Below are 24,924 nucleotides of genomic sequence, written 5' to 3'. Positions count from 1 at the left end.
CACACTCACGTCTGTATTAAGAACAACTAGACAGCCATAGTCGACCTGCACAGTCTGAGAATTTGTCTTCAGTTTTCTGAAATTAGAAAGTAGTAAATCCATAGCCATTTCAGCAGGATGAACGTAAGCTGACGTTCGAATTACGAATGCTGGAGGCCCGCTCATGGGAGCGGCTGGGTGGATGACCCGGGCATCTCTTCCAGGCGTGTGGCTCTCAGTGGGCGGGTACCCTGAGCTCCAGCTCTCTCTTCCCCAGGCTGACAACAGCCCCGATTCCAGAATCTGCTTCTACGACGTGGAAATGGACACAGTGACCATCCTCGACTTCAAGAGGGGACAGATAGATCAGAGAGAGACGTTGTCCTTTAATGGACAGGAGACTAAGAAGTAAGATTGTGGTTTGGGAGGATTTTGTTGAAAAAAATGTTGAAAACGATGTTCAGTTACTTGTTGGCTTCGAGGCAGGTTGTTGCTAAGTTTACTTCACCCTTGGAAGAGCTCAGAGATCACGAGTGGTGGAAACCAGAGGTGAAATAGAAACAAACTCCCCTGGTCAGTCGGGGTGGACTTGAGTCTCTAATCTGTTTTCCAGGTTCTAAGGTCTGGGTTCATGGGGTCGGAACTCGAGCTTCTGAAAGGGCTGCAACTCGAGTGTCCACAAGGGCAGCCTGAGTCTTGGGGCACAGAGGGCCCATCAGCATCTCTGTTGGCATGGAGAGTGTTTCTGAAAACACAGTGGGGCATTGGTGGGTATGCATTCTTCAGGGCATTGATGTACCACGTGTGTGAGGGTCCGTCTCTCTCTTTCAGAAGCCAGGCCCTTGCAGATGAGAGGCTGACGAATCTCGTGCCTGTGAGCCACTTCTGGGATCAGAGTGAGCCCAGGCTGTTTGTGTGTGAAGCCGTGCAGGAAGTGCCGGGCGCCCCGCTGCAGCCAACGGACAGGAAGGCCCTGGGCGAGGCCAGCACAGGCCCCACGGTACCACATGCTGTCGCCTTTGTGTTTAGATTGGTGGGGACGTGGCAGGCTCTGTCTTCCCAACATGGTCCACAGGGAAGTTCTGGGGAATGGATTCAGGAGAGCAAGCGCTCACCCCCAGGATGCCGGGGGACACCTATCCCCTCTGGGTTGACACTGAGGGCTGGCCCCACCCTCTGTCACGTGCCATTTTCTCTCGGCAGCTCAGAGCTCTTTATCAAAACAGTTAACGTGAACTTACCCCTTGATGTCAGCTCATCCTGTGGGGTCCAGTTACTGAGGCCGACTCCTCAGTCATCCCTCGAACGATTGGCCCCCTCGCCCCTGTCTCCACCCCAACCCCCGGCTTTGCAGGGCCTCCCTCCCCAAAACTGGTGACTCTCGGGCCCAGGACTCCAACACTTTCCAAGTCTCGGGTCCTGCAGGACACCCAGCGATCCCTGAGAAAGCCCGGGGGCTGCATGTGCCTCTCTGTGACCCAGAGGGATCTTTCGTAAGGTCCTCAGTAGGTCAGCAAAGGCCGGGCGGCCCTAGAGCTTTGGGTGACTTGTGTCCCTGCCAAAGGGACTTCCTTCCAGGATGTGAGAGGCTGGATCCCCTGAGGCTACCAGCAGCGGGGTTTCCACACCCTGATGTTTTCAGAAGCAAATCGGTCTCTGGGTCTGAAACAGGAGTGGCGAGAGGGGCCCTGTTGGCATCTGTGTCACTGGAGTGGAGACTCGAAGATGAGAGAGAGGGTCTAGTGACGAGCAAGTTGGGGGCACTCGCTCCCACTTGGAGGGTGGGGGCATGGCCGGCGAAAGGCTCCTGGTCTTGGGTGAAGTTGGTGAGGAGACGTAGGCACTCACACAGCAGGGCAGCCACCAGCCCCTCAGCCTCCGCGTCTCCTGGGCAGAAGTGTCTGCGGCCGAGTCCTGCAGGACAGGGTCCCGCCGAGCATCGGCCTCTCCACTGTCCCTGCCTGAGAGCAGAGCAGAGTCTCCATGTCAAAGTCAAGAAACTGAAGGGGCTACTCTTGAAACATGGGAGCTCCTGAGCTTCACTCACCAGCGCGGGTGGAAGGGTTAGTTTTCACCACAAGGTCAGCGAGATGGGTCTAGTGGCTCCCAGGCCGGACGAGATGTGTCCTCCAGGAGGGGCGTCAGAGAATAGCGGAGCCTGGTGTCGTTGCTGTGTGCCCCGAGGAGGAAGGGGGTTATCTGTGTGCCCATGTGTTGGCCCCTCTACTTTCTTTGTGTTTTATGTAAATATCCCAGCAGTGAAAATGGGATTGGGCGAGATTCAGGAAAATTATTGCCAAACTAAGACAGAACGTCTCCCTCTGCAGGCAGACGTGCTGGTCCTGTCTTTCTTCGTCTCTGAAGAGCACGGCTTCCTGTTGCAGGACAGCTTCCTCCGGCCTCCCGTCTTCCAGACGCTCCTGGGAATCCAAGTGCCCCATTATTACTTCATGCGAAAGGTGGGAGCCTCCATGTGTGCGGCCGTGTCTCAGGCCCTCCTCCCCACCAGGGCTCTTCCGTTAAACAAGCAAACCGTGTGCCCTGATTTGTCACCTGAGATTCCCGCAGATCCGAGGTTTCTGTGTGGGGAAAGGCAGGCAGGCAGCAGTGCTGCTGAGGGTTGTCCCTTCCGGTGTCCCCCAAAGGCACCGTACCTTTCCACTTTCCTGTCTTCTTTTTAAAAATTCTAGCTGGTTTTTTAAAAGTACGTATTCCTATATTCACTGTAGGAAATGCAGAAGCTTCAAATAAAGAAATAAAGACCAACGATGCTGCAAATCTCCGTGGTCACAGCCCCCAGAGATGGTTGCTAGGAAAGGCTGGCGGGCAGCCTTTCAGGAGAGGTCTTGTCCTTTGCCCACGTGTGTGTGTGTTACATACACTGGTTGTTTTTATTTTTTTTTATTTTTATTTACTTTTTTGATGTGGACCGTTTTTAAAGTCTTCACTGAATTTGTTACGCTGTTGCTTCTGTTTTATGTTTTGGTGTTTTGGCCCTGAGGCATGTGGGATCTTAGCTCTCCCACCAGGGATCGAACCCGCACCCCCGCATTGGAAGGCAAAGTCCCAACCACTGGACCACCAGGGAAGTCCCACGGGTGTGTTTTTAAATTTTTGATCAAACAGGGTTGTTTTCAGCACACACCACCCACCCCATCCCCCACCGCCAACAAGGGTATTTTGGATGAGTTATTTGCCTTCCCTGGAACCTGGTCTCCACGTCCCCACGGTCCCTCCTAGACCTGAAATCAGCCATCCTCTGCCCTGAGATGCCGTGCTGATCACGGGGGTGGGTGCATCTGGGGGGTAGGGGTGGCGGAATGTCCAGACCAGTTGAAACACTGGCCGAGTCACCTGTTCTCAGCCGGGCACCAACACCGCCTGCACAGAGGAGGCGCGGCTGCGCTGGGACCTGAAGGCTGCAGCCTGTCGTTCGTGCCTTCCGATCTGCAGGACTGCGAATGTATGTGCTGGCCGCTGCTGCTCCTATTCTCGTAAAATCTGCAGACTCCTCCCCGTCATCAGCTCTTTGGGCTCCCCTGCCGCGTCTTTCTTTACTGTTGTGTCAGAAGAAGGACTGAAGTATGTAGACTTTTACTTGGATATTTTTTAGCTCTTAGCATAGGGTGATTTAAAATCAACCCTAAACATGAACTCTGTATTTTTTGCCGTTAGCAAGTGTTCCTTTTTTAGCCAGAGGTAAGGGCAGACCCCAGAGGACCCCCAGAGATGGTGGACATGCCATCTGAGCTTGGCTATCTCTGCCAGCTCCCGAGCTGAGGCCCCTTGCCTGTGTGAATGGCTGTCTGCTCAGAAGCCAGGACGCAGGTCTCCCCGGGCCCCTCCCAGGGTTATTACTGACCTGAAGAGGTTTGGCAGGAAGGCCCAGGGTGGGCTCTCTGCTCTTTGTTCTGTGACTGTCATGGGCGAGCCGTGTGGGTCTGTGGGTCTCAGGCTGTGCTGAAGCCCTCGTGCAACGTGCCCCCCTGAGACCACAGGCCAGGGTTGCCCCTGGGAACAGTATCCCCAGCCATCGAGGTCGGCAGTGAATAGTCTTTTCTGCACTTTGACTTGTGATCCGATGCAGTGAACTTTGTGAGGCTGTGTGGTTTCGATTCCAGGAGCTCCTGCGCTCCGTCCATGCAGGTTTTCTGAGTTCCCTCTTTTGAATAGACCAGTGCCTCCAGACCAGCATTTTTCTGAATTTCATTCTTATTTAGTGCTTTCATACGTTTTCATTTCTCTTTGATTTGAGACTCAAAACGTAGAGACAGCCTTTGAGCTCCTTCTCTTGGGCGTCTCCCACGTCTTCACGCCTGGGCTTGTTTCCTTCAGTCTGAGCACCATCCTCCCCTCCGCCAGCCCCTCAGCTCTCTTCCCCCCGAGCATCCACTTGGAGCTGTTGGCCTAGCAGAGGCCTGCGTGATGCTCCTCCCTGTTACCTGAGCTTTGCAGTTGCCCCAAGATGTGGTTTTCTTTGTTTTAAGCAACAGCTGTCTGTGTGCTGACACCTCCCACCTCACATGCTCCAGCTTTGTCAGGGGCCTGGCAGGGCGTCAGCTCCTCATTGGGGCAGCACGAACAGTCTTGTCTCCTAATGCTTGTGGTGAGGAAGTATTTCACTTACCTGTGTTTGCAATACGGGAAGTCTTATTCATTTGATCTCTCAGTGCGGGAGAGGAGGGGCCCATGCAGCCTATTTCCCTGAAGCGCCTGGCGTCCCGAGGTTCCTGTCCGCACACTCAAGGGTGTGGTGTCAGTCGAACAGCCCTGGGTCCCCAGCTCCCACATGTGTCCAGGGCAGGTGGCTCATCCCCTCGAGAGCAGAACCCAAGGTGAATGCAGACAGGGGGCACCGTGAGCCGTGACCGTGGGCGCACTTGTTTCTGTGAGAATTCCTGCGTGTGCTCGTGGGGAGCAGGGCTCTAATGAGGACAGGGCATCAGACCCACAGCAAGGCTGACGGAGGTCAGGCTTCTGTCTCGTGATTTGTGACACCACAGCAGACAGCAAGTACCACCCCCCCATGGTTTTTGTGTCCACGTTTTCTGAAGGTTTCCCACTCAGTGCAAAATCAGCCCAAACTTGAGGACTCAGCTTCCCGCCGGATGTGACCCCGCCACTCGTCCACAAACCCTGACCAGGGCTGCTCTTGGCCTCTGCTTATGCTCTGCTCTGTGCCTGGAGGGTCTCCCCGTCCACCTGGGTCTGATAAATCCTACCAGGGTTTCAAGGCCCAGATCAAGTACCCCCAAAGTTGGGGGCTACAGTTGAACTTCAGAAGGATCCGTGACACAGGAGCTACTGGGAACTGAGTCAGAGGCAGGTGGTGAAGGAGTCAGAGTCACAGCAGATACGAAACTGCCAGGGTAGGGGAGTGGGGTCCAAGGAGATGGATCATGAACTCTCTACACGGGGGAGCCTGTGTAATCAGACGAATGGACGCTGCAGAGAGAGAGCAAGCCAGGTGGGAGACCAAGGGGTGTGTGTGCGGATCCAGCCCAGGGGTGAGTGGAGGGCATGGAACCCCATCTAGCTGGGAGGAGGGAAGTGGACTTGAGAAGGATTTGTGGCTGGAGCTGGTGCAGAAGGCATGGTCCAGACAGTGCACTAAACTGTGCTTGTGCTGGGACCACAGGATTTCCTTCCTCTGCCTGCATTGGGGGTGTGGTGGGGGCGGGGGGGGGGGGGGGCGGGCTGCACTAGGTGAAGGTTCTGAGAAGCACCAGCAGAGGGCTCACCACCACTAATCCAGGTTACATTTTGGAAACTTCTACCTGCAGTGATGCTGGCGTCGATTTTAATACCCTCTGCACATGTACACAGGTCTGACTTGATAGTAAAAGCTCTTTCTAGGAATTTTACAAACGGCCCTGGGAGGTAGGGATTTTCACGCCTGTTCACGGCTGTTGAGCAGCTGATGTTAGTGCCTTAGCGGCTGGCAGGTCCCTGTGCGTTGACAGCCTGCGTCACCCGCTGTCTGAAGCCAGAGCCCCAAGTTCTGCTAACTTCAAGGGGCCTGCAGACGTGCGTTGTGTTTGCCGAGAGTATTGCTGAATATGGGGTCTGTGTGCAGAGGGTCCCCGCAGCTGACGAGTACCCCCAGGGAGAGGCCCGGGGTGGGCCCTGGCTTTACAGGGATCCACAAATAAACAGTGCCCTTTGTCGTTCAGCCAGGAGAAGTGGACCTCGAGGACCAGGTGGACTCCGGGTCCCAGCGCATCCCCCAGATGGTGGGCAGGAGGCCCCTGCGGGACTTCGTGGGGCTAGAAGACTGTGACAAGCCCACGCGAGATGCCATGCTCAACTTCACCTTCTTCCTGGCTGTCGGGGACATGGACGAAGCCTTCCGGTCCATCAAGCTCATCAAGAGGTGAGGGTTCTGCTCGCGAGGTGTGCCGCACCCAACTCCCTGTGGCCCTCCTTCGGGTCTCTTCCCTCCCCACAAGTCTCATCGTCGCTGACTCTTCTTGGCGTTCCTGGTGTCTCATGGGTTTTCACTCAAGGGGATGCTGGTGCTGGTGGAAACCTGGTTGTATATGGGCACCTGGCTGGCCTCGCAATGCTCGGTGTCTCGTGGGCTGTGATTTAGTTGTTTTGATTTACTTTACAGTGGACACTTCCTAGTTGAAAGTTCTGCAGTTGCTAAATATTTATAACATCTGTCTGTCCAGGAATAATTGCACTAAACAGAAAAGTTTTTTTTGTTTTTGGCTGCGTTGGGTCTTCGTTGCTGTGCACGGGCTTTCTCTAGTTGTGGTGAACAGGAGCTACTCTTCCTTGCGGTGCATAGGCTTCTCATTGCAGTGGCTTCTCTTGTTGCGGAGCACGGGCTTTAGGCACCCGAGCTTCAGTAGTTGTGGCACACAGGCTCAGGAGTTGTGGCTCGCAGGCTGTAGAGTGCAGGCTCAGTAGTTGTGGCACGCGGGGCTTAGTTGCTCCGCAGAATGTGGGATCTTCCCGGACCAGGGCTTGAACCCGTGTCCCCTGCATTGGCAGGCAGATTCTTAACCACTGTGCCACGAGGGAAGCCCTAAACAGTAAAGGTTTTGATAGTAAACTCTCAAAACGGCAGGCAAAATGCAATTAAAATTGCTCTAAGTTGTCAATCAAGGGCTACCTATAAGCAGCTTCCTCTCTGTGCCTGTGAGAATTCAGAGCTCCTCAGGAGCATTTGACAGATTTTAATTGCCAAAGAGTAGAAAAACTATTGAAGGGTGAAATTCAAGTGGGAAGAGGACGGGAGATAGGGCACCCCAGCAGCCCTCGTCTGCAGTGATGGGTCTATAACCGAGAAGCAGCCTGAGACCTGGTCTTGGTCCACAGCAGAGGGGCTTTTCCCTGCTGCAGGTGGGCAAGAGGCTTTTGATCAGGGAAGTGAAGAGTGGCTGGAGGCACTTTCCGTTTCATAGGAACTCGATCACAGACCGTAGGTAAGCACATGGCCCATGCAGTATATGTAGTCGTGTATGTAACACTGCTAAGACTGTACAGCTTGAGGTGCCCAGGGGAGGAAGGGCAGCCCTTTGGGTCCCCTAATGTGCCGACTGTACCTCTGCCCTGAGCTGCGCTTCTATCCGTGGTCAGCCCAGACGTGCTTTAAGTCATTCTCTGTTGCTTTATGTTTTTTTAAAGCAACAACCGGATCTACCTCTTGCTCTGACTAAAGACAAATTCCTGGGGCAGCGTGGCCTTCGAATTCCAGACTGGTCACTGCACATCGTCTGGGTAGCAAAGCTAAATGTTTCTTAAAGGGTTGGCCTAGTGTGGGGGCAGCAGCCAGACAGTGACCACCCCCACACCACGACCACGGACTTTGCACAGTGCCCACCACTGTCCCTCGTTTCCTGGGCTGGAAGATGTGCTTCGTGGCACGGGAACAAGCAGCTGCGCTCTCGGGGGACTGTCCTCGCGGGTGTGGCCGGGCAACCCAGCCCGGTCCCAGGGGACGTGGGCTGGTTTTTGAGCCCCTGAGGCAGCTCTTAGGTGCTTGTGTTCAGCCTGGGGCTTAGTCCCTGCTACAGAGTCAGGTCCAGGGCTGCTGGCACCAGGCTGGTGCTGGGAAGGTCTTCTGTAGCCCACCAAGTTTGGCTGGATGCACTGAAGACTTTTCTAGGGAAAAAAGTGAATCAATCTCTGAAATTTTTTAAGCCAATAGACTTTTTCCTTCATACTGTGCCAACTGTGAACCTGCTGTTGTCCGGCCAGTGCTTAGGGTCTGTAGAAACGGGGACTTCTGAACGGAAACATGAGTGAGCCATGAGTGGTCCCCAGCGCTCTGCCCCCTGGCCTGTAAAATGTGTCAACCCTTCTCTGACTGCTGACCCACAAAGCTACAGAAGAATAAGCTATATTCCTTCACCACGTGGCAGTGTAATGGATAAAACACAAGTTTTAAACCGTGGTAAGAGGTTTGTGTTTTATTTTAACTTAGGAAGATAATCAGGAGTAAATGGACATCACTAACACAGTCCTGTTGTAAAGCCGTAACCATCTGACTGTAAATTCTGAGTCCCTGGAGGAAGATCACGGACAGTTCAGAACTATTCCCTGTGTTCTGCTTTATCAAAGTAAATATGACCCAGGACGCCCCTCTTGGCAGATACAGAATAAATTACTCCTGGGCCAGGGCAGAGAGCGAGGTGGCTGCCATCCCGGACGTGCCTCTCCGGAGCTCGTCTCCAGGACAGGACGTGCGCGAGCGTGAAGTGGGCCGTGGCGGGGTTGGGGGGGTGGGGGTGGGACGCAGCCGGTATGTGGTCACGCCCTGTGTTCGTGTATAACGTAGTGAATGCGTGTCATACATGTGCTCTCATGGGAAGCCGCGCAGGCAGCGCCCTGCTTCTCAGATGGTCCCTGCGGTGGACAGAGCCCCGAGCGGCCTCCCGCCGCCCTCAGCACGGGGACTCCACGTAGTCGTTGTCCAGCCCGCGGCGGAAGCGTGCGGTCAGGGAGCGGCTGATGACGATGACGCGGGGGGCCATGCAGTCCTCCCTCCTGTGCAGGACGTTCCAGATGAGCATGGCCGCAGCCAGGGTGGCCAGCAGGCAGGCCCCGATGTTCAGGTAGCAAGACCAGGACAGGTTGGTGTACGGGCCGATTCTGTAGAACGTCACCAGCCCGATGACCAGAACAAAACCTGCGGACGAAGGACAGGGTGAGACAGGGAGCAGGGGAGGCCGCGGGTCCAGCCGTGGGGTCACTCCCGCTTCTCCTCCCACCCAACCGTGTCCTCCTGGGGCTGAGAGCCCAGCTCCACTCGGTGCTGGTGCCTTGGGGTCGAGCTGAATTTTATGGGACTTTTGGGTCTGGTGGCTATTGCAGGGGCTATCTGCTCAATCCTGACCCTGGATGGTCATAGGGGCTCACGTGCTTCCTGTGACCTGGCAGGTGTCAGGCCACTTCCTTGGCCGCCCTCCCCATGGAGGTGACACTGACACCCACTTCCTCACCCCGAACAGTCCAGCGGTAACTCCGTGGAAGGTCCGCTCTGGCTTATAAACGCCTAATTCATTCAAAGTGAAAGCAAACGCAGATATTTTCTAAGTCTTACCTGGAAACAACTCAGATTTGTATTTAACTTAGTTTGAATTCCTGTTTTTAAGAGTTTTCTTATTCTTAGTGTTTGCTTCCAGAGGAAATATTTTCTTTCAAAACCTGAGACGGCGGAGGGCCTGCACATTCGGGGTGGGGGGAGTGGGGGGGAGCTGAACTGTGGCTGAATAGACTCGGCTGGTTCTAGAATGTCCCCCTCACCCACCCGGTCCCCTGCGGGTCTCCCTCCGTCCCCTCTCTCTCCAGGTGACACGGGGGGGTCCAGGACTGTGCACAGCATCCTGTGTGGACTCAGTTAAGTTGGCCATGTCTCCTCTCGGTCAGCTGTTAATACCGTCACATCGTCACTTCCATAGTTGTATCTTTAAGGAGCTCCAAAGACTTGATTTTATTAGTTCTTACAATAGGAAAACCAGGATTTCGCACCCAAGATCTGTCAGCTAGGCTAACAGGACACTGATGTTTGAAAGAGTTCAGGTCTGAATCTGGGCTGGAACCCCTGATGGCTGGGACGGGGCAGAGGCCTCACTCCCATCGCCCCATCCCACCCCGTCCTTCTGAGTCTTGTTGAAAGAAGGCACAACAAGCTCCCTGGCTGGCAAAAAATGCCCAAAGACAGTGAAAACAAGGGAACACATAAAGTACTTTCATTTGCATTACACAAAACACAGGTCCTAACTCCTTCCCTCACTAACGCAAAACTCGGGTGGCACAAAATCGTGGGCAGAGGATGTACTCCTAGCTGGGAGAGAGGAACAGAAGTTTCTTTGCCAGTGTGCATGACAAACAGAATTAGTTATTTTTAACAGAAAGGAAGTATCGAGAAGCTTTCCATGTATAAAAAGCTCCACAAAGTACCATAGAGAATTAGCACAGGGATTAGTCACCATCACCATTGTTTAGGACACGACCGGAGCAGTTAAATGTTTAATTCATACTTTCTGGAAGGCGCAGAAATGCTTCCAGAATGCTTGTGTTTCTAGAAAACTCCAGCCTGTGCCCCAGCACTAAGTCATGACACAGCTATTAGAATCGTCAGCAGGCATCACTGCTGCCCTTTGCTCTGGGGCCACGCCAGGTCATACATGATCTGGTTTCCTGAGGAAAGCCAGGAGGCCACAGGGAGTGGGGGACCAGCATGAACAGATGTGCAGATGTCACAGTGCAGGGCAGGTGGAGGGGCTGCAGCGGGCAGTTCGGCCTGGCCAGAGCCCAGGGCAGGAGGCGAGACAAGTCCAGGAGGGGCTGGGAGTCCTGTCTGGACCACGCTGGGCCCCCGAGGGCCTTTCTCCTCCTCAGGCATGTTGGGTTCCAAGAAATTGACTCACCCTGGTCACCACAGCAGAGGGTGGGGCTCCCTGGGCCACCTAGCCAAGGGGTTTGATGATCTCGGGGGAGTGGGGTCGGAGGAGCAACAGGCCACATGGACCAGCCTCCTGGCCTCAGCACAGATCTGCAGCGTCGTCCATCAGAAGGGAACGGGCGAAGGAACTGGGCTTCCGCACAGCCTCCAGGGCCATCGGCTATCTGACATGGGGTTGGTTTGCGTCACTGAGAACAGAAGACCTTGAATTTACTGCAAGGCCATCCAGTGGAGACTTGGGAATTGTGAGACCCCGACCTGGACAGGGCCTGACTGAGGAAAGCACGGGGCATGCCAGCAGGGCACACACATGGCCCTGGGACCCGTGACCCTCCCAGGACTGCGCCCGAATGAGACCCTGCTTGTCACAGGTCACAGGAAACATGACCGGGACCCCACATCAGAGCATCTGAAATGCGCATCCTTGGAGACGAGGTGCTGGGCCACGGGCCACGGGGGAGACACAGCTGCTCTGTGCTCGGTTCAGACAGGCCCAGCCAACGGGCGGCCACCACTGACCGGGGCTGGAGGCAGCGCACATGGGCTTCTCGGTGTCACTTGTGTGTCTCCTGAGTCCTTTGTACATAAGGTTCATAGTAAGGCAGTTAGAATATCCTAGAAGTGCAACTAACTTTACAGTCTTCTATTAACAAGCACTTCCTAAAGCGTGTCACGACTCTGGCCACGTGCCTCTCGTTGCCACGTTCCCACGGCTGCGCTGTTCGCCCTGTGGAGGCTGTAGAGGACACGCTTTAGCGTCTCCCGGCCCTCAAGACACGCCTGGCCTTGAGTCTTCTCACGCTGCGTGCTGGTCCCCCTGCCTTTCCTGGCACCACCATCCTGAGCTCCATCTGCCTGGTGGGAGGGCGCCTCCCATCCTCCTGTCCTGGCCCCTGAGCGCTCAGTTGGGCAGTCACCCACCCGTTGATCCAGGCACCCCCGTTTAGGATGAGGGCTGTGGGGGTGGGGGTTGGGGAGGCGCTGCTCCCTTCAGGTGGGGAACACCCACCCACTTGCCAGCATCAGGGCTACTATGGTTCTTAAGATCACATCGTCCGTTTTTTTGGAAACGGGGCAGGCTGTTGCTTTGTTGCCGTTTTACTCAGCTTATTAACTTCCTCCGTATGTTCAGCTGTACGGCCTACAATGGAGAAGACTCTTTCTTATGTCACAAGATGAAAGAAGTATGAATTCACATGTGAACAGACAGCCGGACACAGCCGGGCACAGCCACCCACGTCTGCAAAACCAGCGGGAAGAGTGGTGGGGGTGACAGGCTGGGGGAGCGCAGAGCCTCTTGGAGGGACTTTTTTTTTTTTTTTTTGCGGTACGCGGGCCTCTCACTGTTGTGGCCTCTCCCGCTGCGGAGCACAGGCTCCAGACGCGCAGGCTCAGCGGCTATGGCTCACGGGCCCAGCTGCTCCACGGCATGTGGGATCTTCCCGGACTGGGGCACGAACCCGTGTCCCCTGCATCGGCAGGCGGACTCTCAACCACTGTACCATCGGGGAAGCCCTTTTGCTTTATCTTAGTTCAACTTGGAACACGTACAGTCAGAGAAGGGATATGCTTCCCTAACATAAAAAAAAATACATTTATTCCTGCAGTAGGAAAATACAAAGAACTGACTGGAACAGTGGGCCCAGGGGCTGGGCCGTGGGTGGATGTCACAGTGGGGCTGGCTCAGGGACACGTGGACTCTGCCCTGGGCCAGTGGGGGCGGTGTGGCCTGAGCAGATGCATGGGATGCGGGGACCAAGCATGTGCCACGCGGCAATGGCGGAAAGCCACAGAGACGCGGAGAGGCAGCGGCTGCCTGCGCTGGCCGTGTGGGCACATCCTCCTGAAATCAAACTGGCCTTTTACTTTGATAAGGTTCTCTCGCCACCGCCAGCCTGAAGTGCAGTTTCTCCATTCTCCTGACGTTCAGGTCCCCTTTCTCCTGAATTTTTCAGTGACATCGCTGTTTGTACAGAAGCGAATCTAAGGGGAGAGTTTTAAGCAAATGCACGGACTTCTGCACGTGGAGTCAATTCCGTCCTCATGAACTTGTTGTTTCCAAAGCAAATAGTCCCTTTCTGTGAGCCGGCGGCTGTGGCGCTGTGGTTCACAGCGCCCTCTCCTCTATTCCTTCCTGCCGGCTTCCCAGGGCTCCACTGGCGGTCACAGGCCTTCCTCTGGAGTGGCCATCAAGCACACGCAGGGCCCACAGCTGGGAAGAACATGTGGCTGAGCCCTGAGCCCTCAAGCAGCACACCTGCCTCAGCATCCACAGGGCAGTGCTGGCCAAGGCCCTGGAACATGTACAGAGCACTTGAGGCTCAGCTGTGAGCAGCAGAAGGTGGGGACAAGTGCCTCCCACTTAGGGAGAGAGTCTAGGGAAGGAGAAGGTGACACTCTCCCCAGGGTGCGGGGGCAGGACTGGGCTTGGGAAGTGGGCTCAGAAGACAGGAAAGCGAAGTGTCTGGCCCAAGCCAAGTGCTGCTTTGTAGTAAAGCACAGAAAGTGGTACGTTCCTATGAGCAGGTTTGCAAGAACAGCATGATCTCCACCAGCTCACGAGTTGCCAAGACAGACACCGTGCATCACCCCGACTGACCTTTGGGACGATAAAGTCAGCCTTCTCACGGCGCAGAGTAAGCGGCCCTTAGGGTGTAAGTTTTCCATCATAAGAAAAAGTCTTAGGATTTCCAGAAGTGGAGAGAGGAAGCCTGCAGACGTGAAGCCCACAAGGTCCATGAAATGCCGCTCTTGAAATCGTCCTGCTGGGTCTGAGGAGGGGTGGGCCAGGCTGGGGCTGGTGGACAGCTGCTGTGACCCCAGCGAACACAGTGCTTTCACAGGGTGTTCAGCTTATGGGTGGGGGTGGAATAAGGGACTGAAAGGACTTTTTCCAACTTTAAGGTAAATTAAAATCACACTCGGAAAACTCTGCAAAGAAATTGCAAACTATTGCATGCGGTGGCCTGAGTTCAGTAGAGCAAACCTGGTGAAATGGCTGGTAGTCACGCTGTTGCCCTGCAAGAGCAGCGTTTCCTGGGTTCTCCCTGGCGTCTGGGACAGCGTCCTTTGGAGCCACAGCCCTGAGAAGCGGGGGCCGCCCTTTCACAGACCCGGGCTGGGCATCACGCAAGCGTGGTGGAAACGGCCAGAAACGGCCGTGGGATGAATGGGCAAGCGGCCGGCCTCCTGTCTCCTCCCGCTGGGGTGTTGCTCTCCGGCTGGTCCCGGCCTCCCGGGGAATCCGTGTGCTTCCCCCCTTCACGAGCACCTCTCTCCCCCCGCCCACCCTCTGGCCCTAGCACTGGGGACTCAAGGTTCCCTTGCATAACAGGTACCAGCAGGCATTTCCCCCTCCTGGGACAGGATATCCTGGCGCCCTTCAGTCTCTCCCTGACTGTTTAAAACAGACCAGAGCACAGGAAAAAACCTAACTCTAAAATTAGCAGTGTGATAGAAGAAAGGCACAGAGCTGTGTTCTGTACTGTTTGTCAATGAAACAAGTCTAAACAGGGCCAAATGCATTTCCTTTTTGGGCACAGCAGACCCACTGGGGGTAACCGTCGGACACCACGGGGAGAGGGGGCCTGCGGAGGCAGAGGGACCATCTGAAGTGCCACAGGTGCTGCTCGGGGTTTCTGGCTTTTTCCGTGGGCCTCTGCCTATCTGACGGTTTTTGGACAGAGCCTGGTCCAACCTTTCCAGAGGCTCTGCTGGCCTGGAAATACTCAGGAAAGCAGCATGTGCCCCCAGCCCCCACTTGGCCAGGACAGCCCCTGACCCCCAGACCTTTGGCAGTGCCCCCCAACCCCCACCGACTGATGCAAGACAGTTTGATTTTAGTTAATGGGGGTTCCCCTGTTTCCATTTTTTTGGTGTGTTATTTGGAAACAATATTTTGTTCTGAAACAAGAGTTTACAGAAAGTAAGACGTCAGTTTTGACACCAAACCCACAATATTTTTTCTAATAATTCTAAATAAGTGTCTCAAAGAAGTTTCTTAAGAAATGCAATGACAGATTTGATCATCCTGCTAGGAGGAGTTACTTTCAGAATCAAGAGCTGTTACTTTTATTCCTTTAATGCCACTAAAATATCTGTTTCTAATCCAGCTTTTCCAATCACGTTGCAAAATCTTCCACTTCCTTCTTGAAGGGATGGAATTTCAGATGATCCCACTTGAGAGAGGTGGGTGGTTTCAGTGAGGCGAGGAAACTGCTTGATTTACAGCCCTAAGGTCAGCAGAGGGCAGGTGGGTGATTTTCCTACATGTGTGGCATTGGAATGTCCGTGTTTTTCCTCACAGTCCTAGAGGAGGGAGGAGGTGGAGGTCCGAGGTCCCGCTTCATGTACCTGGTTAACTCTCAGAATTGCCCCAGGCAGGATGGGCATTACCCCATTTTGCAGTTGGGTGAACTGAGGTGTGGCTTTGCCCCGTTCACATGGCTGGTAAGCCGTAGGGCCGGACACAGTTCTGTTCTCCTGACATCAAAGCCTGCGCTCTTTCCTAGGCCTTGGCGACGCCCTCCGTCCTGCCCGGCCACAGGGAAGTGACTGGCCTTCTGTGAACAGGGCCTGTTTCCGAGTCCCACCCGGCACTTTCCAGCACGAGTGCTGCCAGCCTGTCAGCTGCATTCTGGAAATTGTGTTTCTCCAGGACGATGAGGGCCGGGATCCATTATTCCCCAAGTGATTCACTCGTATTTCCTGCCGTTCCTCCCGCCGCGTGTGTTGAAACTGCACCCTCATGGTTGGGACACTGCCTTCTCCACCGAGCCGGAGAGGCAGGCGGTGGGCTGGTGACGTCCTGGCCCTTCCTCTGTCCCATCAGCCCCCCATCTGACCTTCCCCGTAGGCAGCAGGAAACCTGAGCTCCCAGGTTCCCGTGATCGTTAAACCTGGGCCAGTGAGGCAGGCAGAGGGAGAGGGGAAACCAGCACAGACGCCCCTCCGCTCTCTGGGGTGCCGGGTGGACGCTTTGGGGCTTCCGTGGTCATTGTGCAGAGCCTCCTGGAACAGTTCCATTCATCATCCACGGCGCTGCTGCACTCGCCCTATGAAGACTACAGTGCCCAGGCCCTGCCCCATTTCACCCTGCAGTCGCCCCCAGAGGCCGAGGTGGCTTCTGGATTGTTTGCTGATGGCCAAAGCCTCGCTGCTCTCTCCCACACTGCCCCCATCACGCTTTTCTGGCCCTAGTGTTGCATGTGCATCCCTGTGTGCTTGGCGGGGTCCTCCACGCTTTGTCTGTGCTTCTTACAGGAGGGCCCTGCTCACCCCAGCCGGGCCCCAGGAAGCTGCATTTATAACCGAGCATGCAGGTCGCCAGCTGGGAACCATGTGTGCCCAGAACTCCCCGTCTGCTAACCGTTAGCCAGGAAGGCCATGGAGGCAGGCAAGGGGTCAGAAGGGCACCGCCCTCTGCCCATGTGCCCAAGTGCCTGCAGCAGGCTGCTGCACCCTCATGGGAGGAGCGTGAACCCAGGCTGCCTGCCACACAGGCTACAGAGGGGCAGAGAAAACACCAGATGCTGAAGACTTTGGAAAGCAAAGCAGGTCACCGTGAGCCTCGGCACCTTGTCTTAGATGGGAAGGGCCGGGAGGCCTTCAGCAGACAGAAACCCATCTGGTTGCACCTCAGCGCTCCGCCCCTGTGTGTATTTCTGTTTTGCTGCTGCCCACAGTGACGGGTGGGGTGGGAGCGTGACCCACGGGGGTCACCATGACTTTAGAAGCCACAGCCAACCTGCCAGCCCTGACAAGAGCTGGGGATGCGGCTGCTCAGCCTGGCCGGGACCCGGGTGAGGGTACTTACTTGCCAGCTGGAACGCAGCGGCCATGGCCTCCTCCCAGCACTGGGAATCGGGTGACATCAGGGGCAGGCCCGTCAGCCCCAAGACGAAGGTGAGCTGGCCTGCGGCAAGTGCCGCCGTGGCCACCAGGTTGCAGGCTCGCATCATGTCGAACTGCACTGCCGGAGGGAGAGAAGCAGGCGGTCAGCACGGGCGAGACCACTCGAGACTGGGCTGCCTGCCCCTCCCGGGACTCCTCCCTCCGTCTCAGCGAGTCTCACCACTCCCTTCCCAGCCCCCACCTGCCCTTGGTCCCTGAGCAAGGCATTTGGAGGCTGTGCACACAGGGCAGAAGGAGGATGGGGCAGCCCGATGCTTGGACTGCAAAGGTGGGGGCCATGGAGGTGTCATCAAGAGGCCATCAGGGGAGTCAACTTTCCCACCCATGTGCTGGAGGGCAAAGCCGTCCACCGTGAAGTCAGGCCCCTTGCCCGTGGTCCTTCCATGCTGTAAAAGTGTCCCTGCCCCCCAGGCTTCAGGTGCAGCGCTGTCTGATTCATGCTCTGCGGGCAGGTGGCATTCATATTTAGCACTTGTGGAGTCCAGAGTCTCGTGGGGGCGTTGTGCCGCTTCCTGCCACGGAGGGTCAGCTCCTCCTGCCCAGGGGTCTCGACCTGCTTCCCGCTGGCCTCCCTCCTGCTGTCCGGAGCTTGAGGGGTTTCACCCTTCCCAGATCCCAGGCCTGGCTCTGGACTGTGGTGCAGGGGCCTCGGGCTGCTGCGAAGTCAGAGCAGCCCTGAGGGTGGAGGGGCAGAGGGCTTCTGGAAGGAGAGCCTGGCACCGAGGGCCAAGGAGCATTCCCAGGCAGACAGATGGACGGACGGCACCTCTGCCAGGGCTTGACGCCGCCTGTGACACTCTCGCCTGCTCCTTGCGCGGCCGCACACGCTCCATGGGCCTCACTGCCGGGTGACCGAGCCCTCATGTTCTGGGTTCTGTAGTCTTCAAAGTTACCACAAAGCATAGCTGCAGTCGCTGGGAACCCTGACCCTTTAAAACTCAGGGAGACGAGGAGCCGGGGGTGGGCGGTGCAGCCTGGTGAGCTCAGGGCTTCTGGCAGTGGTGTGGCAGCAGCTCCGGAGCAACTCGAAGAAAGGACAGAGGCTGGGCCAGAGAACAAAGTGGGCTCCCCGCACACAGGCTCAGACCCCTCCTCTCCCCCAAGGCTGGGGCGGCAGGGCTGCTAGCGCTCGAGATTTGCAGAAACCTTCCTGGCTGCTCATGAGGTCTCGTGTCCCCGTGGGAGCAGGAGGACACGCGGCTCCTCTGTCAGCACGGGGGCTCCGGTTGCTCGGGCCACAGACTCTGGAACACCAGCTGGCTTCCCATGGAGGCTGCTGTTCATCACACTCTTCCTGCCTTTTTCACGCTGTTTTCTTTGCAACAATTTTTGTCCTTCAAACGCCCGTACAGAAGGTCCTGCTACTCTAAGAGGTCATAGAGTTTGGAAGTGGAGGTGGCCTCAGAGATGAGGGCTGTTAAAACGTCATGGGTGTTCACAACACAGGGCAGAACCTGGATCCATTCTGGGCCCAGGAATGTCCTTCCAGTTCCGGGGCCCAGCCTCGCAGGCAAGGAAAGACGTGCACCAACGGGCTGGCCATGCCGGGAGTGTCTGCGCTGCAGTGTGTTGGTGCTGGCACCACGAGGCCCTGCCCTCCCGGTGGCCCCAGCAGCTCTGAGCGCTCAGCCCCATGCCACACACCCTGGCAGCAATCCACCCTCCAAGCATTCGACCTGGGCCGCTGCCTAGTACCCAGTTGCCCGAGGCTGTAAAGGCTGAGGTGGTGGACTCTCCCCTTGGCCATGCCCCCTTTCCCAGCCACCCAGAGGGGACCAGTCCTCACTAGCACCCACCAAGCCTGGACGTTTGACGGGTCCTCACACTTGCTGTGTGCGCGGCCTGGGCAGCAGCACTGGGCTTTGAGGAGCCATGAGAACGTGGCCGTGAGTGTCTGCTGGCTGGACAGTCGCTGTGCCCCTTCCCACCCCAGTGCCCTGTGAGGCTGCCTCCCAGGAGACAGCAGCAGTCACCCCAGGAGATTTAATTACGTGTTTATTCACATCCCCCCCGGCTTCAGGGCAAGGACACAGGTGCCCGACAGAATGCACAAAACTTAGAGAGATGAAAAGTGGCAGAGAGAACGGGGGCCAGAAAGCAAGACTGACCCCCGTCCTGGGCTGTGAGGTACCTCCAGGCCCCCACCTGATGAGTAACAAAAATCACAGCCGCTGCACACGCCCAGTGAGCCAGTGTGGGGAAGGGCCTTGTCCTCGAGGACGGGACCTGGCGTGACATGGGGGCAGCTGGAGGGCCTGACCCAGGGTCGTCCCCTGACCCAGCATGCTCGGGACACCCTCACTAGAGCTTGTTACGTTGGGGGACGGTGGTGTTGGCCCAATGCACCAAGTGGCTCTGGCTCAGCTCTGCGGGCTCTGCCAGGACTTGGGCACAGAGCCGGCAGGAGCATGGCTGCTGTCCCTGAGAGCTGCCCTGGCCACCTGCATCATGTCTGGAATCTCTAGGGTGAAGCAACACGAGTCTCGCCCCCTCGGTACCCCCACACGGGGCTTGGCATGGACAGACGGAGGTGATTCCATGGTCGAGGCCACCCACTCCTCCCTGTCCCTAGCCTGGCTGGAGGCTGGACCATTGGGTGCAAAGCCTGGGCTGGGGTTTTGCATGAGAGCTGATGAGACTGGGAGCTGGTTTGATTGAAGGGGGCAGCCCAGAAACCAGGCCAGAAGCCCCCAGCTCCGGAACCCCCGGGGCAGCAGTGCTCCGTCCCCGGGAGCTGGTGAGACATCTGCCAGCCCCCCTCCCTGGTCTCAGCCTCGTTCAAGAGAAGCTCCAAAGACATTTCCCTTGTTCTGGGAAAACCTCTGATGCTCAGGGCATCATTAAAGGTCAGCTGCCACAAATGCCGTGTTATGGCAGGAGGATGTTTTAAAAGTTGTTCAGGGGACTTATCAGGTGGTCAGGGAGGGACAGCAAACGAGGGCAGGTGAGCGGGGTGCTCGGGACATGCAGCAGGGTGGCTGTGCGGTCTGGAGGCAGAGAGCGTCCCGGCCTGTGTCTTCCTGGCCTGACCTGACCCGACCCGACTCAACAAGGGGGCGGGGGGACGGATGCCCGGAGCGGGCACCTGTGCGGCATTGGAGGCCTTGAGCCCAGGGCAGGGGCTGGGCTGACGTGGGGCCTCCCCCCGGGGTGGGGGGTTGCTCTGTGGCGGGGAGGGGGGTGGTGCAGTGCACTTGTGGGGTGGGAGAGGCGTGGCCTGCACGGAGCCCACGCTAGAGCCCCAGTCACTGGCTTTCACTGCTCCTCAGGACAGACCTAGAGCCCAGAAGGACCAGTCTGACCGGCAGGTCACAGCGACCCAAGTTCAGCTGACCTATCTAGCCTCCCACAGGCCCCTGATCTGAGAGCTCACAGAAGCTCATTGATTCATTCAGGCTCTTTGCCCTTTTTTGTTTGTTTTGTTTTGTTTTTTTGCGGTACGTGGGCCTCTCACTGTTGTGGCCTCTCCCATTGCAGAGGACAGGCTCCGGACGCGCAGGCTCAGCGGCCATGGCTCACGGGCCCAGCCGCTCCGCGGCATGTGGGATCTTTCCAGACCGGGGCACAAACCCGTGTCCCCTGCATCGGCAGGCAGACTCTCAACCACTGCGCCACCAGGGAAGCCCCGCCCTTTTTAAGGGAGGTTGTGGCTTTCTGCTTGTAAAGCGGGATGGGGGGGGGGCGGGGCGGGCTGGCAAGTCAGCCACTCCCGATGGAAGACACCCCCAGGCTGTGCTGTGAGGGGTCCACGTGCAAAGACGGGTTCACGTCCCCTCGGGGACCTGAACGGAGCCACACGCCTCCTACAGCCTCAGTCTCTTTGCCTGTGAAGTGGAGGCAACATCCCCCCACTCCCATTCCCTCGTGGGTCAGGATTCTGAGGGCCATCACGCCTGAGTTGAGTGAGGCATGCCCTCTGGAGCAGCCAGCAGAGGCCTGGCCGGAGCCATGTTTTCCTAAGGACAAGTGTTGTATTCAGAACAGGTGATGCGGTCTACATGTTAGACTCTTGTCTGCAGTTTTAAAGGGTTGTCACTGGGGAGACTTTTGCCCATCGGCTGCTGTTGCCATGTGTCTACACATTAGGTGACAAGCGTTTTCATATTTATGAACCTTCTTTCCCGTACACTCAAACCCTACCCCCCTTTCAAAGTCAAGTTCCCACCTTTCAGAGCTGTAATGGACCCTGTGCCGGATGTGACAAACCAGACAGGACCACTGGGCAGAAGGGAGCCAGGGCCTTGCTCGCAGGAGTCGGCTCTTCTCTGCCCTCTGAAGGCCATCAGTCTCCCAGTCTCTCCTGGGCATCCCACCTACAGGCAGTTCCTGGAGCATCTCCCTCTATGCTGCCCACTGCATTAACGACCCTGACAACTGTGGAATGAAGTCCAAACCCAGCTGCATGTTTTTAAGCTTCTTGTTTATTTTACTCATTAACAATCTTTATTTTCCACCAGGAAAAACATATTTTCCTTGCTTTGGTTAATGTATCCGTACTGTAGCTATGCATGACGGCAGAGAGAAAGCCCCCTCCTGCACAGGAAGAATTCTGTACCAAAGGGGCCGGAGCAGGGTGAGCTTGGAGCTTGGGGCTCGCTTGGGTCCCCAAGAGCCAAGGTTACCCCTGTGAGCAGAGCACCCATCACCCGTCAGCAGATGTGCCCGCATCCACAGCCGCTTTAAAGGAGGAAGGAAAATAAGCAGACTTACGTTTGACGGTGCCTCGCGACTCCTGGAAGCCCGCCGCCTCAGAGCCCCAGCCCAGGGCCTCGCAGTCCCGCGCGTCCGCCTGCCCGGGCCTGGCCCCCGGGCTTGGCCCTCCCCTGGCCCTGTCCAGCCAGCAGGACCGCCACAGCCCCACGCTCCGCCTGCGCCCGTCCTCCAGCGTCTGGTACACCCAGTTGGGGGTGAAGGCCGCCGCGTTGTTGAGAATGAGAGAGACGAGGGCCACCAGCACGGCCGTGGCCACCACTTTCTGGACAGTCATTGCGGACTGCGGTGCCGTCCCCTTGTCGTGGAGAAAGTCCCAGTCCCAGTCGGTCAGCTGCTGTCACCAGGGGTGGCTAGAGGACATCACCGCTCATGCTTGGAGGTGTCAGGAAGGCCCATGCGACAGGTGCGGGGGCGCCCGCCTCGCGGCCCTCCTTACCCTCCTTCCTGCACCTGGAGCAGGGCCAGGCCTGAGCTGAAGCCTTCTGAGCTGCCCATCCCGGGGAGGAAGCAGGGGCACCAGCGAGAGTCCAGAGTCGTGAGCGCGCCGTCTTCCTGGGAGGAGGAGGAGGCGAAGAGAACAGAAATCACTTGCAAGGCAGGCAGCAACGCGGGGTGCCTGGGCCTCACTCTCAGGACCAGTGCAGAGCAGGGCTCTGAGCAGGGCCGCTGGGAGCAGCGCAAGTGAGCCACTGGGGCCTCCGCTGCCTGAGCCCCTTCCCGGTGCCTCCGCCACCCAACAGCTGGTCCTGGAAAGCAAACGGGTTGCTGCAGGGATGCGCGTGCGTGTGTGAGTGAGTGTGTGTGTGCCTCGCGCCTGCGTTTTCCCCCTGTCTCTCAGCAGAGAGGAAATGGTTGTTTTTGAGGCTGTTTTTGGTGAGCTGGAGGGCGTAGCCAACTGCAACAAATAGCAGCCAGACACTAACAGGATGTGTTTCCTGATAGGAAAGGCAGGGGGGCCTTCTTCTGGAGGCCTGCTCCGGGACCCTCCCCCGCCCTCCCCACCTTCCCTGAAAGTGGAGGCCAGGGATGCCAGCCTGGCAGGCCCACAGGCCCCGCTGTCTGTCTTGACCCGGTGGCTCGGGGCGAGCAGGGCGCTGGTGACCAGTCGCCCACCTTGGGGACTGGGCATCCCCCAGCCATCGGTCACTCCCCCAGCATATGGGTGCCATGCACCCATAGGTGTGCAGCAGAGAAGGGCCAGTGTGGTGGGGAGGCACCCTGGACTCCTCCACCTCCCAGCTGAGACCCTCACCCATACTTGGAGACCCGCCAGAGCAGGCCATCGTCCTTGAGGTGCAAGAGGCTGGGTTCTGGACGAGCCGTGCACCCGGCGAGGCCTGAGGGCCTGGGCCCTGTCTGCTCCTGACAGAGTGTGTGTGGGCAACAAGGCCCCAGGTCCTGCACTGGGTGCCCTGCCCTGTGTCACATAAGCCGTCAGGCTGAGGGGTGCTCAGAGAGATAGTCATCTGCTCTGCTCAAATTCTCTGGGCTGCGACTCATTCAGCCCGGGCCTGTGCTGAAACCAAACTGGTTGGCCCTGGAAGTTCCCGCCCCAAGTTTACATTCCTAAAAGGCAGGGGTCTTTGGAGAATCAAGGTTCTCAAGAAACATCTGTCCATCAGCTCCCGGAGGAATTTTATGTCCTTTGGATTTTTCCCACCAGAGCTTGTAGCAAACGTGTCAGCTGAGTTCTTGCCACTTTCCCTCTTCCCTCGGCTGTGCCAGAAGCGGGGCTGCCCCCTGCTCCCCCTGCTCTCACTCCAGCTGCTCTGTGGGTGGGGAGGCACCTGGGGGTCTGTCAGCTCAGAAGACCCTGTGGGAGGGCACCCGCTCTGAGGACTAGGGCTGGGGCTCCTGTGCACACAGTGCAGTAGATCGCCTCGAAAAGGAAGTTTTCCTCAAAGTTTCCATTAAAAGAGCGTTGATTTCCCTCCTTACTCATTAGAATCGCTTATCCTGAGCCAGTCTTTAAGTGGCTAATTTCCGTTGAAAAGCAAGCAGGGGGTTTCAGGAACTGTAGCCCCTGCTTTGCTTGTCCTGGGAACAGCCCTTGGGCCATCCAGCTCTCTCCCAGGCTGGGCGGGGAGCAGGCCGGGTCACCTGCTGGGGCTCCTATCAGACCAGCCCCAGCCTCGGGCTTGGGTGGAGTGGACAGCTGGGCTGGGGAGGGGGAGGGTGGCCAGCCTGGGAGCAGACCTTGAGTCAGGATGACTGAGTCCTCCAAGGACCCTCTCATCCATCGTGTGCCACCCCAGGGGCCCTTCCTGTTCTCCGGGGTCCAGGTCTTTGGCCCTGTCAAGGCCTCCCCTGCTCCTTCACGCGGACAAGCAGCAACGTTGTTTTAGAGCAGAGACACACGGGAGGTCTGGACACAGCGTGTATGCTGCTTGGTGGGACGTGAAGCTGGGAGTAGTCAACCACTGCTCCGTCCCACCAGGGTCTCCACAGAGCAGCCCAAGAGGAGGGTCCTCTGGCTCGCTCTGGGAGCTTCTCAGAGGACAAGTCTTTCCCAAGTGTCGGGCCGCTCGGAGTCCATCTGCCCCTCACTTGACAGGGTGCAGACGCTACCAGACAGCAGGAAGCGCTCATGGCTCTGGCGGGGACTAGGCGGGTGTCCACATGGACTTTTGGTTGGATGCACAGACCCCAGGACTCACATGGGGTAAAGCTGCCCACGGAAAGGCTGTCGGGAGTGGCTGGCACCCTGCTTCCACACTGCTCGCCCAGGGGCTCCTTGAGAACGGACGGGTGGAGTCCGCAGTGACTCACGCATCCCGAGGGCCACCAGCCGCTCGCATCCCAGAAGTTAGTTACTGGTCTGTTCTCCTCAGGGCTCTGGGGTCATCAGGGGATGAAGCCCCAGGAGGAGGGGCCCCAGAGCATCCTCCCTCCTGCCAGCATCTATTCTCAGGGAGGCCGTCCTGGGTCTGAGGTTGTCCTGGGACCTGCTAGGGGACGGGCAGGAGCCCCCATCAGCATTGGAGGGAGAGTGATGCTAGAAACCTCCAAACAAGGAAGGAAGAGCCCGGCCCAAGCCTGTGCCAGGGGTGTCAGAGGGCAGCTCTGCAGGTCCGTCCCCAGGCCCCCCGCCTCCATTCAGCACATGGCAAGGCCCACCTGGGTGTCATGCTTGTCCTTGGAGTTGGGGGACCCCACTCCCCGCCTGACCCAGGGGCTCTGTGTGAGGGTGGAGGGAGCACCAGGAGTTCAGCCTGGGACAGAGGTGCCAGGTGCCGGGGGGGAGAAGCAAATGTTCACTGAGGGGCACAGTGGGGCCTGGCAGCCTGCACAAGACACTCTCCGGGGTCTTCATGGGACCCCTTGTGGCCGAGGGAGGGAGCCTGCTCAAGGAGCAGGCCCCAGGGCCAGCCGTGAGAGGTACACCAGCCCCTGCACCCCCG

General features: G+C 57.4%; 2 protein-coding genes across 7 annotated transcripts in view; one reads left to right on the top strand and one right to left on the bottom strand.

Annotated features, from left to right (window-relative positions):
• Positions 1-24,924, top strand: part of IFT140 (intraflagellar transport 140) — a 70,494-nt gene that overhangs the window by 31,669 nt on the left and 13,901 nt on the right. For all 6 annotated transcript variants that reach the window (XM_032604069.1, XM_032604072.1, XM_032604071.1 and 3 more), the window contains 4 exons: positions 257-387; positions 811-979; positions 2,307-2,438; positions 6,153-6,352. In XM_032604069.1, the coding sequence (XP_032459960.1) occupies positions 257-387; positions 811-979; positions 2,307-2,438; positions 6,153-6,352 (632 nt within the window). The remainder of the gene's footprint in view (positions 1-256; positions 388-810; positions 980-2,306; positions 2,439-6,152; positions 6,353-24,924) is intronic.
• TMEM204 (transmembrane protein 204) lies at positions 8,385-23,371 on the bottom strand. The gene is made up of 3 exons (XM_032604077.1): positions 21,521-23,371; positions 16,713-16,868; positions 8,385-9,118 (listed from the first exon to the last, which is right to left on the bottom strand). Exons 1-3 carry the CDS (start codon positions 21,795-21,797, stop codon positions 8,874-8,876), a joined length of 678 nt encoding a protein of 225 aa, XP_032459968.1. The 5' UTR covers positions 21,798-23,371; the 3' UTR covers positions 8,385-8,873.

This window comes from Phocoena sinus, chromosome 15 (assembly GCF_008692025.1).
Source record: "Phocoena sinus isolate mPhoSin1 chromosome 15, mPhoSin1.pri, whole genome shotgun sequence".
Taxonomy (NCBI): Eukaryota; Metazoa; Chordata; class Mammalia; order Artiodactyla; family Phocoenidae; genus Phocoena; species Phocoena sinus.
The sequence above is the reverse complement of the archived record's forward strand: the minus strand, read 5'-3'. Positions and strand labels throughout refer to the sequence as shown.

Coding starts and splice junctions, on each gene's coding strand:
- TMEM204 (XM_032604077.1), bottom strand. CDS start 21,797: ATGACTGTCCAGAAAGTGGTGGCCACGGCCGTGCTGGTGGCCCTCGTC. Junction 16,869..21,520: donor GTCGCGAGGCACCGTCAAAC/GTAAGTCTGCTT, acceptor TCCCTCCGGCAG/TGCAGTTCGACATGATGCGA. Junction 9,119..16,712: donor CGCTGCGTTCCAGCTGGCAA/GTAAGTACCCTC, acceptor CTTCGTCCGCAG/GTTTTGTTCTGGTCATCGGG.